Raw genomic sequence first — 17,247 nt, 5'->3', positions numbered from 1 at the left:
GGGTGCTGAACTTAAGCAGAAAATCTTGGATTTATCGGCAAAGAAGATGGCTTTATTGGCTGAATTGAAAGAAGTCGATGCAGCCTTAACTCATGCTCAACAAGAAGAAAGCCAACTACCCAATGCCATCAAGGCCCTTCAGCAAGAAAGAGACATCCAGGCTCGCAAAGCTTTGGCCATGAAGAAAAAACTCAAGCCTGTGGAGGGTGCTGCCGATGACGACATCAAAGAAATGGAGGAAGCTGACCAGATCCGCCTGCGTGCGATATTAGCTATCCAATCCTTGTTAAACTTGTAATCTTGTTTATTGTATCGACACTTTATGAGACATTGTCATCCTTGCATAATTCTAGCCGATAGGACTGTTATCGGCACTTATACTTTTATGCATCCATCCAGATACTAGGGTAACATTTCTTTAAATATTTTCCATTTAATGCTCTGGGAAATGCAACCCCTTCGAGGGTTTCTAGAATATATGCGTTACCAGGAACAGACTGATTTATCCGATATGGACCTTCCCAATTAGGAGACCACTTTCCAAACTTTGAACTTTTAGTCCCAATCGGTAAAATCAATTTCCAGACCAGATCTCCATCGGCAAACTCCTTTACCTTTACCTTCTTGTCATACCATCTGGCTACTCTTTTCTTATTTTCTTTGATGCTAACTAAAGCCCTTAACCGATGACCCACCACATCTTCCAACTCATCCTTCATAAGAGTATTATAATCATCGGCTGTCAGCTGATTTTGAGAACGTATTCGCCTAGAGCCAACTTTAATTTCCCAAGGCAATACTGCATCGTGTCCATATACTAACTGATAAGGCGTTACTTTGGTTGCACCATGACATGACATCCGATATGACCACAAGGCTTCATTTAATACTGTATGCCACCTCCTAGGATTTTCTTCAATTTTGCGCTTAATGAGTTTGATGATCCCTTTGTTAGAAGCCTCAGCTTGACCATTAGCTTGAGCATAATATGGAGAAGAATTTAAAACTTTAATTCCCATACCTACAGCAAACTCATCAAATTCTCCTGATGTAAACATAGTGCCCTGATCGGTAGTGATAGTCTGAGGAATACCAAATCGGTAAACAATATGCTCTTTCACAAAATCAATCATATTAACCGATGTCACCTTTTTTAAAGGAATTGCCTCAACCCATTTTGTGAAATAATCGGTAGCAACCAGAATAAATTTATGTCCTTTACTCGATGGCGGATAAATCTGACCAATGAGATCAATAGCCCATCCCCGGAACGGCCACGGTTTGATTATAGGGTTCATAGCCGATGCAGGCGCTCTTTGAATATTACCAAACTTTTGACACCCCTGACATCCTTTAAAATATTTAAAACAATCTTCAAGAATAGTCGGCCAATAGTACCCATTCCTTCTGATCATCCACTTCATCTTGAAAGCCGATTGATGCGCCCCACACACTCCTTCATAAATTTCACCCATCAAGCTTTTCGATTCATCACTGCTAACACATCTAAGTAAAACTCCATCTATAGTTCGATAATATAATTCATCATCGAGGAGCACATACTTGGTAGCTTAGAACCTTATACGTCTCTCAACCTTTCTATATGGATCCTTTAAATAATCGACAATCTCCTTCCTCCAGTCATCGGTATCAACTGCCGATGTTAGCACTTCCTGAATAGGCTGATACCCTGAAGCATGCTGAGCTAGTCGATTAGCTTCCTCATTATGCAATCGAGAGATATGTTCAAGACGAAAATCTCTAAATCCTTTCAACAATTGCAAACATCTTTCATAATACAAAATCAAAGCTTCACTTCGGCATTCATAAATTCTAGCCAATTGATTTATAACTAGCATAGAATCACCAAAGATTTCAACAGCATCGGCACGTATCTCCTTCAGTAATTCTAACCCTTTTATCAAGGCTTGGTATTCAGCCTGATTGTTCGTCGACGTAGCAACAATCGGCAATGAAAACTCATACTTCCTTCCTTGAGGTGAAATTAACACAATGCCGATACCTGCTCCTTCATCACATGTGGACCCATCGAAGAAAAGTGTCCAGGGAGCAACCTCCAGAGAGTCCACTGTATTACAATGCTGAGTGACAAAATCAGCCATCACTTGCCCTTTAACTGCCTTAGTTGATTCGTAACGTAGTTCAAATTCTGATAATGCTAAAACCCACTTGCCGATTCTACCACTTAATATCGGCATCGACAGCATATACTTGACTACATCATCTTTGCATATGATCGTACATTCGGCAGATAACAAATAATGCCTTAATTTGACACAAGAAAAGTATAAACACAGACATAATTTTTCGATGGCCGAATACCTCGTCTCAGCATCCACTAATCTTCAGCTCAAATAATAAATAACACGTTCTTTCCCTTCAAATTCTTGAATAAGAGCTGAACTGATAACTGTATCATCAGTTGACAAATATAACCTGAAAGGCTTCCCGTGTTGAGGTGGAACTAGCACTGGAGGATTTGTTAAATATTTCTTAATTTCATCGAGGGCTAACTGCTGCTCAGCTCCCCATACAAATTCCTGATCGGCTTTCAATTTAAGTAGTGGACTGAAAGCCTTGATCTTACCCGACAGATTAAATATGAATCTTCTAATGAAATTAATCTTACCGATCAAAGATTGCAATTCAGTCTTACTGACAGGAGCAACTACCTTGTTAATCGCATCAATAGACTTCCTACTGATTTCGATGCCCCGCTGATGCACCATAAAACCCAAGAATTGTCCTGCCGATACACCAAATGCACATTTATTAGGATTCATCTTCAATCCATGCTTCCTTGTGCACTCCAGTATCTTTCGTAGATCGGCTAAATGTTTTGTAACATCTCCAGACTTAATCACCACATCATCAATGTAGATCTCCACTAATGTGCCGATGTATTCATGAAAAATAAAGTTCATAGCTCTCTGATAAGTAGCGCCGGCATTTTTTAAACCAAACGTCATAACTATCCACTCAAACAACCCCACATGACCTGGACATCTGAAAGCAGTCTTGGGAATATCTTCTTCAGCCATGAATATTTGATTGTAGCCTGCATTACCATCCATGAAGCTGATAATTTGATGTCCGGCTGCAGCATCAATCAACAAATTAGCAATCGGCATTGGATAGCCATCCATCGGTGTGGCTTTGTTGAGATTCCTAAAATCAATACAAACACGAAGTTTTCCATTTTTCTTATAAACAGGAACCACATTAGAGATCCACTCTGCATATCGACACTGCCGAATAAACTTTGCCTCAATTAATTTAGTTATTTCGGCCTTAATATCAGGAAGTATATTAGGGTTGCATCGGCGCGCTGGCTGCTGATGTGGCCGAAATCCAGATTTGATAGGTAACCGATGTTCAACTACCGATCGGTCTAATCCAGGCATCTCAGTATAATCCCAAGCAAAACAATCTTTATACTCTTTTAACACATCAATTATTTGCTGCTTACACTTGGAATCTAACTTAGCACTAATAAAAGTAGGTCTTGGCCTATCGCCATCACCGATATCTACTTCTACTAAATCATCTGCCGATGTGAACCCTTGACCTAATTTTCCATCATCGGCAAACCTATCCATTAAAACTCTTCTTCAGAACCGACTGCTTGGATCGGTGGAATTTCATAATCAGCAACTCTAAGGAACTCTTTTTCCCAAGCTTCTCCTGATATGCATTTAGTTCGCTCATAAGTATCTGATTCTGCCGATGCGATGATATAAGAAGAATCACCAGGGACAACCTCAATCTTATCCCCAATCCACTGTACGAGGCATTGATGCATTGTAGAAGGAACACAACAATTAGCATGAATCCAATCCCTCCCTAGAAGCAGATTATATGCACCCTTGCCGTTAATAACAAAGAACGTCGTCGGCAAGGTTTTGCTGCCGATGGTCAATTCAACGCATACTGCCCCTTTAGCCGGTGACACATTGCCTTCAAAATCTTTCAGCATCATATCGGTTTTGGTCAAGTCTTGATCTCCCTTACCAAGTTTCCGATACATCACATAAGGCATAATATTAATCGCAGCCCCTCCATCAATAAGTACCTTAGACACAGGCTGCCCATCAACTCTGCCCTTCACAAACAAAGCCTTAAGATGCTGTCTCTCGTCATCGGTAGGTTTCTCAAAAATAGCCATCATTGGATCTAGTGTCAACTGAGCTACTTGATCAGAGAGAACAACTTCTTCCTCATTATCAGACAATGCCAAAAACTCCATCGGCAACATGAATACCATATTAACATCTGCCAATGGACCCTTATTTTTGTGTTTTACCTGCCACTGCTGATGACCGGACCTCTCATTGGAGGAATTTTCCTCTTGGTATAAATCCTCCTGACGCTCACATTGCATCCTCCTTCTCTGTGTCTTTGTTAGACCCTCCGGGCACCATCGAGGAAACTTGGTTTTCCAAACCGGCTGATAACAGGTCCTAGTTGACTCTACACGGCGTATATTAGGATCCCTGTAGAATATTTCCTCATCGGGAACTCTTGCATTTGCCATTTCCTCAAGCTCCTCTTGATTCCTTGGAAAATACCCAGCACGTTTACCAAGCCTTTCATGTACACTAAGTCTGCCCCCCAGCCGATCATGCACTGATGCTCTGCCTCTGATCGGCTCATTGATAAATAAACCCTGATTGCCAGGTTGAAACCTCCTTTCTGACCGATTGACCCCATAATAACCATTGCACTCAGGGCAATTTTCGACAGTTGGCAATTTAATACCTTCTTCCCAGCAATGGATGAAAAACGGGCACCTCCAATGATCTTTATGCCGATGCCATTCTTCCCGACGTCTTTCTTCTTGCTGTTGTCGATATCGATCATTACACTGACGCCAACCCTCCTACTGCCTTCGATGAGTAATCACAATGCCAGGTCGAGGAGGGTTTTTGGAACTACTGCTTTCTCCCAGCAAACCCTTACTTTTTGCATCATCGGTAGTTATCCGATGTTGGGGATCCACTGATGCGTTTTTCTCAGCAGCCTCTGACGTCAATACCTTGGTCTTCCCTTTGGCCTCCAACGTATTTGCTGGAAAAGGGTGTTGATCAATTTTCATCGGCTTCTGGGCATTGGAAGTACCAAACTTAATTCTCCCAGATTCAATAGCCGATTGTAACTGTTGCCTGAACACCTTGCACTCATTTGTACTGTGTGAAGTTGCATTGTGCCATTTGCAGTACAAGATCTTCTTCAACTCTTCTGCCGATGGGATCACATGATTAGGTGACAGCTTAATTTGGCCCTCTTGAAGCAAAAGATCAATTATCTTGTCGGCCTTGGTGATATCAAAGGTAAACTTTTCTGGCTCTTTCTGACCAAAGGGACAAGATATCGGCTTTTTATTCTTAACCCACTCAGCTAAGCCGATAACTGGTTCTTCATCAGAATCAGAATCTCCTACTTCTTCAACAAATGATACTTTTTTATTCCAATTCTTTTTAGGTTCAAAAACCCTAGTATCTTGATCAGAAATCCTTTGCACAAGATGACTGAGGCTTTCAAACTCCTGGGAAGCATATCTGTCTTTAAGATGTGGCAATAATCCTTGGAAAGCCAGATCGGCAAGCTGCCGATCATCCAGCACCAGGCTGTAGCACTTATTTTTTACATCTCGTAGCCTTTGCACAAAGCTTTCTACCGATTCATCATTACGCTGTCTCAATTTTACTAAATCGGTAAGCTTCTTTTCATGGATTCCAGCAAAGAAATACTTATGAAATTGTTTTTCTAGATCAACCCAAGTAATAATAGAATTTGGTGGTAATGAAATGAACCATGTAAATGCCGATCTAGACAAAGATGATGAAAATAATCGAACCCTTAATTCATCTCTGCTAGCTGCGTCTCCACATTGAATAATGAAGCGATTGACGTGTTCCATTGTTGATGTATCATCTTGCCCAGAGAATTTAGTGAAATCTGGTACCTTGTACCGATTTGGGAGAGGAATTAAATCATATGCAGGAGGGTATGGAGTCCGATAAGAATAAGTATTGACCTTGGGCTTTATCCCAAACTGATCCTTCATAATTTCTGCTATCTTATCGGCCCAAAAAGCATCAGCCTCCTGCTGACGAACTGGCTGAATTTCTACAGGAGGTACCTGCTGATATCCCTCCACATATCTTTGTGGCTCACGATCTCCAGCAATCGGCATATTTGCCGTTACTTGTGGTCCATTAACCTGTTGGAAAGGATTCATCGGCTAAGCTGCCGATGCTTGATTCTGAAAACCAACTTGCATATGACCTTGTTGAATCCCTGCAACCTGCTGATTTTGCTGAACTGTATGCTAAACAGGTAACTGTCCTGACCAACCATTATTAGAACTCATCGGTATAAAACTTGCCGATGGCTGGTAATTTGCTAACATTGTTGGATAATTATAACCAGCTTGAGGCATAAACTGAACCCCAGTTTGACTCATAGCAGGGGCTTTCTGCTGCATCGGCAGTAAGCTTGCCGATGGACTTGAATTGGGTGCTTGAACCAAAGGCACCTGGAAACCTCCTGGAGTTGATTGCACAGTAGTTGCTGTGGCATATTGAGGCACTTGAGCCATCGGCGAAACAGCCGATGGTATAGGAGCTTTTCCTACTGCATCAAACACTTGAGGTAATCCAGGATTGAAAGCAGATAACTCCGGAGGCATACCATATCCCCACCAATTAGCAGGAATCTGGCTATTCTGAGACACAGGGCCTGACATAGCTGATGCCGATAGATCTGTATTAAGCTGAACTCGTCCTCCTGGTAGTACCTGATCTGATCGTATCGGTGTAGATTGAATATTAGGTAAGCCTGCCGATACTGGAGGGGAAGTAACTTCTGTACCCACAACGGCCGAGGGAGCCGATGGAGTATTGACAGATGCCGGCTCTGGTTGGTGATAGGTAGGCCCAACGTAACACGGTGCCGCTTGTCCTTCTTTGAGAGTTCGAACCACAGCATTATGAACAGTATTGGATAGCACATTGGAATGATTAATCAAAGCATGATTTACTGCAGAATTAACCATCTCTTGAAGTTTACCAGGATTGGAGTCAAAGGTAACCTGCCGAGGCAACGGCAAATCTTGCTTCTGGATGACTTGTCCACTCTTGTTCAGGCTAAACGATTTTAGACAAAGCTGCCTGTATTCTTCGACAACCTTTTCCATAGCCTGCCTCTGCTCTTCCTTAAGATCTTCTTCTGATACCGCGATAATGTTCCCCGCATCGATCTCGGAATTGAACATATTGATCGGATTGATTGGTCCCACCGGGCGTGCCAAAAGATGTGTTGATGCAAAAGTGGATCTGCAAACACAAAGGGCTAATACCCGAATCAATATCCAAGGCGTGCCAGTCGATTTGACCTGTTAATCGACAAGGATGAAGATACGAGCACTTTGGTCCTGACAACAGCGATACGCCCGGAAGTCACGGCCAAGAGGTACTCACGCGGAACTCGAGGATCGCCGAAGGTCGCACTGAAGCGATGCAGCTCGCCGAATCAATGAGAACTCGTGAAAAAGAAAAAATATGCAAATTGACGAAGTCGCCGAAAAGTAAGTAGATGCAAATAGGAGTAAAAATTGGTTTTGATATTGATTGATATATCAATTACATTGCCCCTTACTCCATATTTATACCCTGATCCAAAGAGACACAACCAAACACAACTAGGACACCAAGCCCATATCTAAGGAAACACGTGACTCTTACATGAATCATACTCTAACAAATATAGAAAAGGAAATCAACTCCTATCTATTTCCCTGTCCGCCTCAATTACGATGGAAATCTCACCGTCCTCCTTCCCATCGGCATACTCCCTGTTTCATCGGCAATAGTCTTCAAGTCTTCCTTCATCGGCATACTCCCTGTTTCATCGGCAGTAGTCTTCAAGTCTTCCTTCATCGGCATCGACAATAACATCTCCAACCTTATCGGCAACGCCCGAGTCTAAATCAACCTTTCCATCGATCGCCACCATTCATCGGCAACCATCTTTACAAACTGATTTTTATCGGCTATCAGAGTATACAGTAACTTTCCCCTTGCCGATTAGTCCACTCCGATCATTTTGACACGTGCAAAAAACGGTGTTAACAATAGGATAGCCCATCGGAAATGCTAGGGCGTCCGTCCGTCTGAAACCCTTTCGTGGTCTGTATACCAGCTCAATAGACTTCTGCTTTGCTCGTTTTTTTTATTACAGTGTATCCACGTGACCGCGTTCGTCTCTTCCGTTGTGTCGGTTGGATAAAGAAAGGAGGAGACGAGAGACCTGCTCCGCTCTGCTCCGTGCGTCGATGGTCACCCCGTGCTCTGCGGCCCGCTCCGCCGTTGACTGCCACCCAGCGCTGCTCCTTCTCCTGCTCCACCGCACCGCCCCGCTGCTTCTGCTCTGCAGCCCGCTTCGCCTGACGGAACGAGCACCGCCGCACCCAAGCGTGGCGGCTACTCCCTCGACCGCCAGCTAGCCACTAAGGCCGCCACGCAAGGAGAAGCGTCAGGCTCTGGCGCGGAAGCCCTCCGGCTTCGCCTCCTGCTACAATTGTGGCGCTCCGATGTAGACGGTGGAGGAGGCCGCACCGAGATACGATGCATGTTGCAAGCGTAAATTTTCAAATATTTTAGATGTTTTAGAGGTATGTTGCAAGTGTTTCATAAGGATGTTGCAAAAGTAGATTGGGATGTTGCACGTGTTGCAATAGGCTATACATGTATTGTTTCAAGTGTATGTTCCAAATGTTTCATTTGTTTCAGACGTACGTTACAAGTGTTTCATTTGGATGTTGCAAAACTAGATCAGGATGTTGCATATATATGTTGTGTTTCAGGTGTTTTTATACATATGTTGCGAGTGTTTCATCTTGATGTTTGCATATGTTTGCAATGGCTACACACATGTTTTCAAGTTTTTTTTTCTATTTCGTAAGTGTTTCAGACGTATATTGCAAGTGTTTCATCTGTTTTGGACGTACGTTGCAAGTGTTTCATCTTGATGTTGCACATGCTGCAATGCGCGTGAGAAGGGAAGAGGGCTCGAGCAGTCCCTGCACGCAGTCTAGCAGTCCGTGTGGCGTGGGCCTGTGTGGGCGCGCAAAATGCTGACTCGGGCGGAGGCGTGCTGGCCCGAGCGCGGAAAAACCGGGGTGTAGCGTGGGCATTTGTCCAAACGTCAGGACACTAGCACCGCCGATAGCCCATTTCACGTTTTCCCCGCTTGGACCTCTCACCTAGTACGTGAATGCTTTGACTCGCGGTGAGCACTCTTAGGAATGTGTGGACTGAATGGGATACACGATATCACGACCACACTGAACTGAATTACTTTTGATGGATGAGACGAACCCTTCACCATTGTGCCTTATCCCCCCTCGGATGCGTTCGGCATGCAGTGCGATCTACTGTCCCAGTGGCCCAACGACCCATGGAAATGGGCACCACACAGAATTCAGACTCGGACGCGCGCGCGCACATATCTGCTTGCCGATGGATCTGATCTGACCCTATCATCACCTTATTACTCATGAATCATGCATTCATCCACCCACAAAGAGCCAAGAAAAGCGTGGCAGAAGCCATATGCAGCCTCGCAGTCGCGTACGCAGGACTGTAGGTGAGCCGCGTCCTGCAACGGGCAACCATAACCCAGTGCATTGGCCTTTGGCTACAAGTTTTGAATCCGGCCATGGCCTGCCTGAACCCGGGGCCCCATTTCTGAGCGGCAGCACGCAGGCAGGCAGCAGCGTGCATTGCATGGTGTGCCTGTCCTGCTAGCTATCAATGGCTAGAATCCAGTGGGTGAATTCTGAATCCGGCCCGTGATTCCGTGAAGAAGCTACAGAATGAACTCCACTGTAGCGCATGGGACGACTGCACCCGGCCGTGTCCTCTTCCTGCACAACGTAACCCTGATCAGTACTCCTCTCGAACGCGTTGAGGAAGCAGCTTTAGTTCCCGCTAATCAGCCCGCACATTAAACATCAGCTAACCCTTGAGCTCATTGCCAGCGCTCTATATATACCGTGCCTCTAGTTCCCATCTATTCCATCCCTTGGCTCCTGTGTCCACCAGCCGGAGTCAGTGAGTAACTGAGTACTGAGCTAGAATAGCCGTAGCGAAGCTCAGAGCAAGCGAGCGGGCGTGCTTCAGCTTCGGATCAAGGGGATGGCGCTGTCTCGCCGCATGGCCGCCGCTCCCGTCCTCGTCCTTCTTCTCCTCCTCGTCGCCACAGGTGCGTGCCTGATTCAATTCCTCCGTGCGTGCCCAGTGGTTGCTTGCATTGGCCCTTGGCCGTGCAAATTAACATTAACAGTAACGCGACGCGGTGTGATGGATGCTTTGTGGTTTGTGCGGTGCAGAGCTGGGGACGACGCCGGTGGCGGAGGCGAGGCACTGCCTGTCGCAGAGCCACCGGTTCAAAGGCCTGTGCGTGAGCAGCAGCAACTGCGCCAACGTCTGCCAGACCGAGAGCTTCCCCGGCGGCGAGTGCAAGGCGGAGGGCGCCACGCGCAAGTGCTTCTGCAAGAAGATCTGCTAGCCTCCGTCTGCTGGCGGTGGCGGGACGGCAGGTCGTCGGCGTGCAATTCAAGCCGACCACTGTTGTTAGTTATTGGTTCTCCTGCGTTGCTGTTTCTGTTTACTACCGTTTCTCTGCTGGATGCCTGCGCTATTACGGTTGTAGCGCGTCGCTGTTTCCTGTTGCTTTCTTTCTGTTCCAGCGAATAAACTCCGGGCCATGCATGTCCCGGTATATGTGATGCCTGCGCTGTTACGTTGTCGCGCGTCGCTGTTTCCTGTTGCTTTCTTTCTGTTCCCGCGAATAAACTCCGGGCCATGCATGCATGTCCCGGCATATGACGCCTGCGCGTACAGAATGACATCTATATCAATTATCACTGCAGTTAATCTGCATCCGTAGGTAGTCAAGACGATGCTGCTGCATGTCGCGTGTAAGCTCATGGTTTCAAAATGGATGTAATGCAACTGTTGGTTTTCTTCCAAATCTGCTCTAGTGCTAGCTAGGTATCTTGATGATCAACGGGTATTTGGATGGACTAAACTGAAGTTTACTCCATATTTTGGTTCTTCCCGGGCACCATGACTCACTCCAACACGCAGAGCTTGTCCAGGGATTGCTTCATCATGTCCTGAAAGCCCTCGAACTGCTTGGACAACTCCTCCAACGTCGCCATCACCTTCTCGTGTTTGGTCGGCTTCGGTGAAGGCGCCAGCACGAGCAAAACCCCGATTGAGCAAACATTTTTTTTGGATCTCTCGGAATTAAAGGATCCTGATTGCAATCACTACTGCACTCGCACCTCTCAAAGCCACGTCGTAAACCCTATCGTAGTCCGATTTCGGTCTCGGCAGTAAGCTGTCGGCAGTGATAGTCATAGCTATCACCGTTGGCATCTGAGACCGACTGGGATATTCACTACATCGCCGTTTTGGTTTATCATCCGTCCGTGATAAGGTCCTTACTTCCGTCGCATTGGAGCACGGTTCGTCTGTGTGAGTATGCACTAACACCGCCGCATGGCTTATGATACGTTCGTGATCAGATCCTTATTCCATCGCATTGAGGCCCGACCCGCCTATGTGGGTATATACTAACACCGCCGTATGGGCTTATGATCCGTCGGTGATCAGGTTCTTGTTTCAGTCGCATTTGAGCATGACCCGCCTGTATCAAAGCAAACATCACCGTCACTTCAGTGTATGAACTGCCTGGTTATAGGGCATTGTCACCGTTGTGTTGTAGTACGATCCGCCCGTGATGATCCTTTAGTCGGTGTCGGGTTACTAAACGATTCGGCGGTGATACACTATTGACCCCTGCCGCATCAGACGAATAGTGGCGGTGATGGCCGTCTGCTTTACCAATGGCGAGTGGTACGGCGGTGATGATAAAACAACCAACGGCCCATACATCCGACGGTGATAGAATTGCTTTCGGTTTTCACAATGTATTTACTAATTCAGCTGGGCCTTAATAACTTACTGAACACACACTATACAGATATAATCATTACACATCATTCATCAATGAAGAGTACTTGTTACAATAACAATGCTCGACACTAATATAACAACTGTGTCAACTGATGAATTAACACAATCGGTACATAGATAACATAATAAAGGTTCTGCACCCTACAGACTTACGTAACTAAAATGAGGTAGATGTGCTCCACTCCTTTAGATTGACACTCCTTGATCAGCTTGGTAGCCAAAGCACGATGGAACCCCTCTTCTTCCTCCCATAGCCATTACAGGAAAATCGTTTAAAAGAACTGAGACTCCAAAATCTGCACAATGCAAAGCAGCAGAATTAATAATATTCAAGATACAATTGGTTTAGTTACCAAGCCAGAATTGAATTATATATAGACTCAAAACAACTCCCTACCTGAACAAAGACATGTCCTAACAACAAAATACAGCATATGCATCTTTACTGCTCTGCTAATAACTCCACGAACAAGGGAACATAAGGAAGATAGTGATGTCCGTTGATTCATAGACTCTAAGTAGGTCTAGGATAGCAGATGACCTGTGTAGGGAGAACATGAACTTTTCTGTGGTTCATGTCATATGCAAGCTGTGTTATGTCCTCCGCTATAAGGAAAATCAAATTCCATTCGAGGTGAACCACAATCACTCTGTACTCAGCATCACAAACCTCGTAACCAAATTAAATATTATTTTGTCCAAATATCTCCAGCGTGGTCACCGTATGCTTCAATGTCCATCTATTACTACCATAGTCTTAAAGGATCCAAATTGAAAGCTGAGTCATATTATAAATATCAGCATTACATAAACACAACCGACCCTGGGGTTTAGGGATGGAGATTGCATCATCACGAGGCTTCTGTATTTTGGTCCATGTATTTCCGTCCATATCAACAGCAACGATCTAGGAGAACTCGAGGTGGAGGCAAGGTACTGCCTGTCGTAGAGCCACCGGTTCAAAGCCTTGTGCATGAGTAGCAGCAACTACGCTAACGTGTGCCAGACCTAGAAGTTCCCCGATGACGAGTGCAAGTTGGAGAGCGCCACGCGCAAGTGCTTCTGCAAGAAGATATGCTAGCCTTTGGGCCTTGGCGGTACGGTGGCGGATAGGCAGGTCATCGGCATGTAATTCAAGCTAGCCAGCCACTGTTGTTAGTTATTGGTCCTCTCCTGCGTTGCTATTTTTGTTTACTACCATTTCTCTACTGGGCACTGGCTACACCGTTACGTTGTAGCGCGTCGCTGTTTCTTGTTGCTTCCTTTCTGTTCCCGCGAATAAAACTCCGGGCCATGCATGTCCCGGGATATGAGGATGCCTGCGCGTGCGGAATGACATCTATCTCAATTCTCACTGCAGCTAATCTGCATCCGTGGGTAGTCAAGACGATGCTGCTTCATGTCACGTGTAAGCTCATGGTTTCAAAATGGATGTAATGCAACTATCGTTGGATCTTCCAAGTCTGCTTTGGTGCTAGCTAGCTAGGGATCGCGATGATCAAGGGGTGTTTGGATGGACTAAACTAAAGTTTACTCCATATTTTGGTTCTTCCCCCGTGCCACGACTCCAACGTGCAGAGCTTGTCCAGGGATTGCTTCATCATGTCCTGAAAGCCCTCGAACTGCCTGGACAACTCCAACGTAGTCATCACCTTCTCTTGTGTGGTCGGCTTCTGCGAAGGCGCCAGCACGAGCAGAACCTAGATTGAGCAAATTTTTTTTGGATCTCTCGGAACCAAAGGCTCCTAATTCCAATTTGTTATGAACCTAGATGACTGAGCGGAATTGAGACTGAAATAGCAAGAACTTTTTTTCCACGCAGGAACCACCCATTTCCATTATGATGAACGAAAATACAAAACTATTTAGAGAGATTACTGATAGTACTAGAACCAAGGGTTTGACGATGCAGAAAACCACGCAGGGTATCTAAGCATCGAAACATGATCAAGGACCTAACAGAAACCATGACCTATTCAGCAAAAGGGAACCTCTAACCTAAGGGAGAAACTAAAATGGCTAATCCATGATCCCAGCTAGAACTGTCCATAGGTAGCAAAAGCATCCTTGCTTAGACTATCCTGAACACTACCAGATATGGCACCAACTTCTCACATAGGATCATCTTCATGCTCTGAGCATTCACCGTCTTGGAGTAGCAGATGATTCACCTGTCTTGTAGTCATAGCAGCTACGACATCCTTAGCCACTCGGAGCATTGTGTTTACCCCCTGCACCAGCTGTTCTTGGTCTAGTTCTGCATAAAGACCTGAACAATATGACAAGAGTGCACAAGCGTGGCAGATAATCTCAAGAGGATTTTTGATTAGTTTCCTGTCAAAATCTGCTCTGTTTCTACATTTCCAAATTGCCCAACAAATGGCTGCAACCCCCCACGGGTGGTATTTCTTTGCAAAAGGCAACCATTTCTCACACCATAACCAACATTGTTGCAAGTTCATGGGAATGTTATGTGTGGAAAAGCTTTTAGCTACAATACCCCAGATCACTTTGGCTACAGGACACTGGAAAAACAGATGTGAAATGATTTCCTCATGGTCACAAAAAAAACACAATTCGGGTCACCTTGCCACTTTCTTTTCTTTAAGCTATCTCTGGTTAAAATTGCATTGTTAGTCATTAGCCAAAGGAAAATTTGATTTTTTCAGGAATTTTACCTTTCCAAATTCTCTTATGACAGGCCATAGATGAAGATTTAGCAAGAGCATTGTAAACCGACTTTACAGAGAACTTGCCACTTTTTCCTATCAACCAGATAACAGAATCATCATTAGTTGTTAATTGAAATTTCAAAGCATCCTGCCAAATAACATTCCATGCAATCCTAAGATCATCAAACAGCCATCTCCTAAAGGAGATCTGTGTACCCTTCAAGGTTTATGCAACAGGGATGTTCTTATTATCACACAGTTCAAACAGAATAGGAGCAATCACAGATAAAGGTTCCTTATACACCCATGGATCAAGCCAAAATTTAGTCATCATTCCATTACCAATAGAGACACTTCAACCCTGTAAGTAAATGTGTTTGATTTTCAAAACTATAGACCACATTGGAGAGTCATTAAGTTTATGTCCAACCTCATGAATTGATTGATTCTTCGAATATTTAAATTTCACTATCTCCTGCCAGAGGCCTTCCTCCTTCTTTAGCTTCCACCACCATTTGCATAACAAACTAATATTCATTTCTCTCAAATCCTTAATCCCCAAACCTCCATATTTCTTACTTTTACAAATAGTTTCCCATTTAACAAGATGATATTTCTTTTTTGTCCCACCACCTTGCCAGAAAAAGGATCTTCTAATTTTATCCATATTCTTAATGATAGTTTTAGGAAGCAGGTAGCCAGACATGTGATACATAGGGGAATTGTTCAGACTAGCACTTATAAGAGTGGCTATGCCAGCCATAGATAGGGTCCACCCTTTCCAAACATCTAACCTTTTATTCCCTTTCTCAACTAAAGGAAGTCAATCAATCACTTTTAACCTACTTGGATTAATAGGTACCCCTAGGTACTTAATTGGAAACAAGCCCACTTGGCAGTGAAAAATGTCAGCATACTGAGTCCCCCAACTTTCGTCATCGTTGATCATCAAGATTTCACTCATGTTGAAATTAATCTTCAAACCAGCAAGCATCTCAAATAGATATAAAAACTCGACCTGCGGGGGGTTATGACGGCCCCCGGGTTTTCCCTTTAAGAAGAAGATCTTCTCACACAGATCGAGAAAACCCCCGAACCCCCGCCCCCATCCTGACGCAGGAGGTACCGTTACCCTGTGAGAACCGGGCTGGGGCCTTCCACTACGCTTTGGCACATGGGGACGGGCGAGGGGATTTTTTTAACCTCAGCCTAAAATCCGCTCCCACGGGGAGTCAAACCTAGGACCTGAGGAGTGCCGCTGGGTCACCTAACCGATTGAGCTAGGCGCCCTTTGGCATCTCAAATAGATATAAGAGTAACTTCATATGTATTGCTCCACTCAGATCATAATTTCAAGAAAATAATGGTATCGTCCGCATACTGTAAAATAGCCACACCATTAGGGATGATATGACTAATTAGACCAGTTATCAGACCATATTCTTGAGCCTTATACACCATTCTGGTTAAACGGTCCGCGACAAAATTGAATAGGATTAGCAATAATGGATCACCTTGCCTAACACCTTTAAAGCTTTTAATGTATGAACCAATTTTGTTGTTAACATTCCCACCGACAGTCCCCTAGACACCACTTTTTTTATCCACTCACACCATTTCTTATCAAAACCTCTTTTTCCAGACAAGTAAACAACAGGTTCTAGTTTACCTTGTCATATGCATTTTCAAAATATATTTTCAAGATAACTACTATTTCTTTCCTTCTTTTGGTCTCATGTAAAATTTCATGCAAGCACATTATCCCAGACACAATATTTCTTTTTTTTCATAAAGGCAATTTGGGTACTATGAATTAACTTATCAGCAACAGCTTAGAGCATGATAGTCAGAGTTTTAGTGATCAATTTATACAGGCAATTCAATAAACAGATGGGTCGAAATTGTTGAATCTTACTAGCATCTTTCACTTTTGGTAACAGGGTTATAATGCCATAATTCATCCTGCTAACATCTACTTTATGGTTGTAAAAATCATCATACAGCTGAATAATATCCAATCTAACTATCTCCCAGCAACTTTGAAAAAATTCAATGGGCATTTTATCAGGTCCAGCTGCTTTATTGTATCCATTTGCCACAAAGCTTCTTTGATTTCAGTTTCCGTAAAAGGCCTACATAAGATGCTGTTATCATTTGAAGAGACTTTTGGAGCATCCTCCCAGATAGAGGGATCCATTTGAACTTCATATTCAATGGGTGTGCCAAATAGCTCAGAATAATATTCAGTTGCATGTTCTAATAGTTTATCATCACCTTCAATTACCTGACCATCTTTTTCTAAACTAATAATATTATTTTTTTCTCTTTCTCCCATCTGCACACTTATGATAGTAGGAGGTGTTGTTGTCTCCTTTGAGAAGCCAAGTCTGGTGACTTCTTTCAAACCAATACATTTCTTCTTGTCCAAGACACTTAAGATTTTCACATAACAACCAAGTTTTTCTATCCAATTGATCATTAGACAGCTCATTCCCTTCTTCAATGGC

At 44.1% G+C, this 17,247-nt stretch overlaps 1 protein-coding gene across 1 annotated transcript; it reads left to right on the top strand.

Annotated features, from left to right (window-relative positions):
* Positions 1-10,117: 10,117 nt before the first annotated feature.
* On the top strand, positions 10,118-11,047 carry LOC136467327 (defensin-like protein CAL1). Its single transcript, XM_066465982.1, has 2 exons — positions 10,118-10,287; positions 10,415-11,047. The coding sequence occupies exons 1-2, from the start codon at positions 10,221-10,223 to the stop codon at positions 10,591-10,593; spliced, it is 246 nt and encodes an 81-aa protein (XP_066322079.1). The 5' UTR covers positions 10,118-10,220; the 3' UTR covers positions 10,594-11,047.
* Positions 11,048-17,247: the final 6,200 nt, after the last annotated feature.

The sequence above is a fragment of the Miscanthus floridulus genome, chromosome 7 (assembly GCF_019320115.1).
Source record: "Miscanthus floridulus cultivar M001 chromosome 7, ASM1932011v1, whole genome shotgun sequence".
Taxonomy (NCBI): Eukaryota; Viridiplantae; Streptophyta; class Magnoliopsida; order Poales; family Poaceae; genus Miscanthus; species Miscanthus floridulus.
The sequence above is the reverse complement of the archived record's forward strand: the minus strand, read 5'-3'. Positions and strand labels throughout refer to the sequence as shown.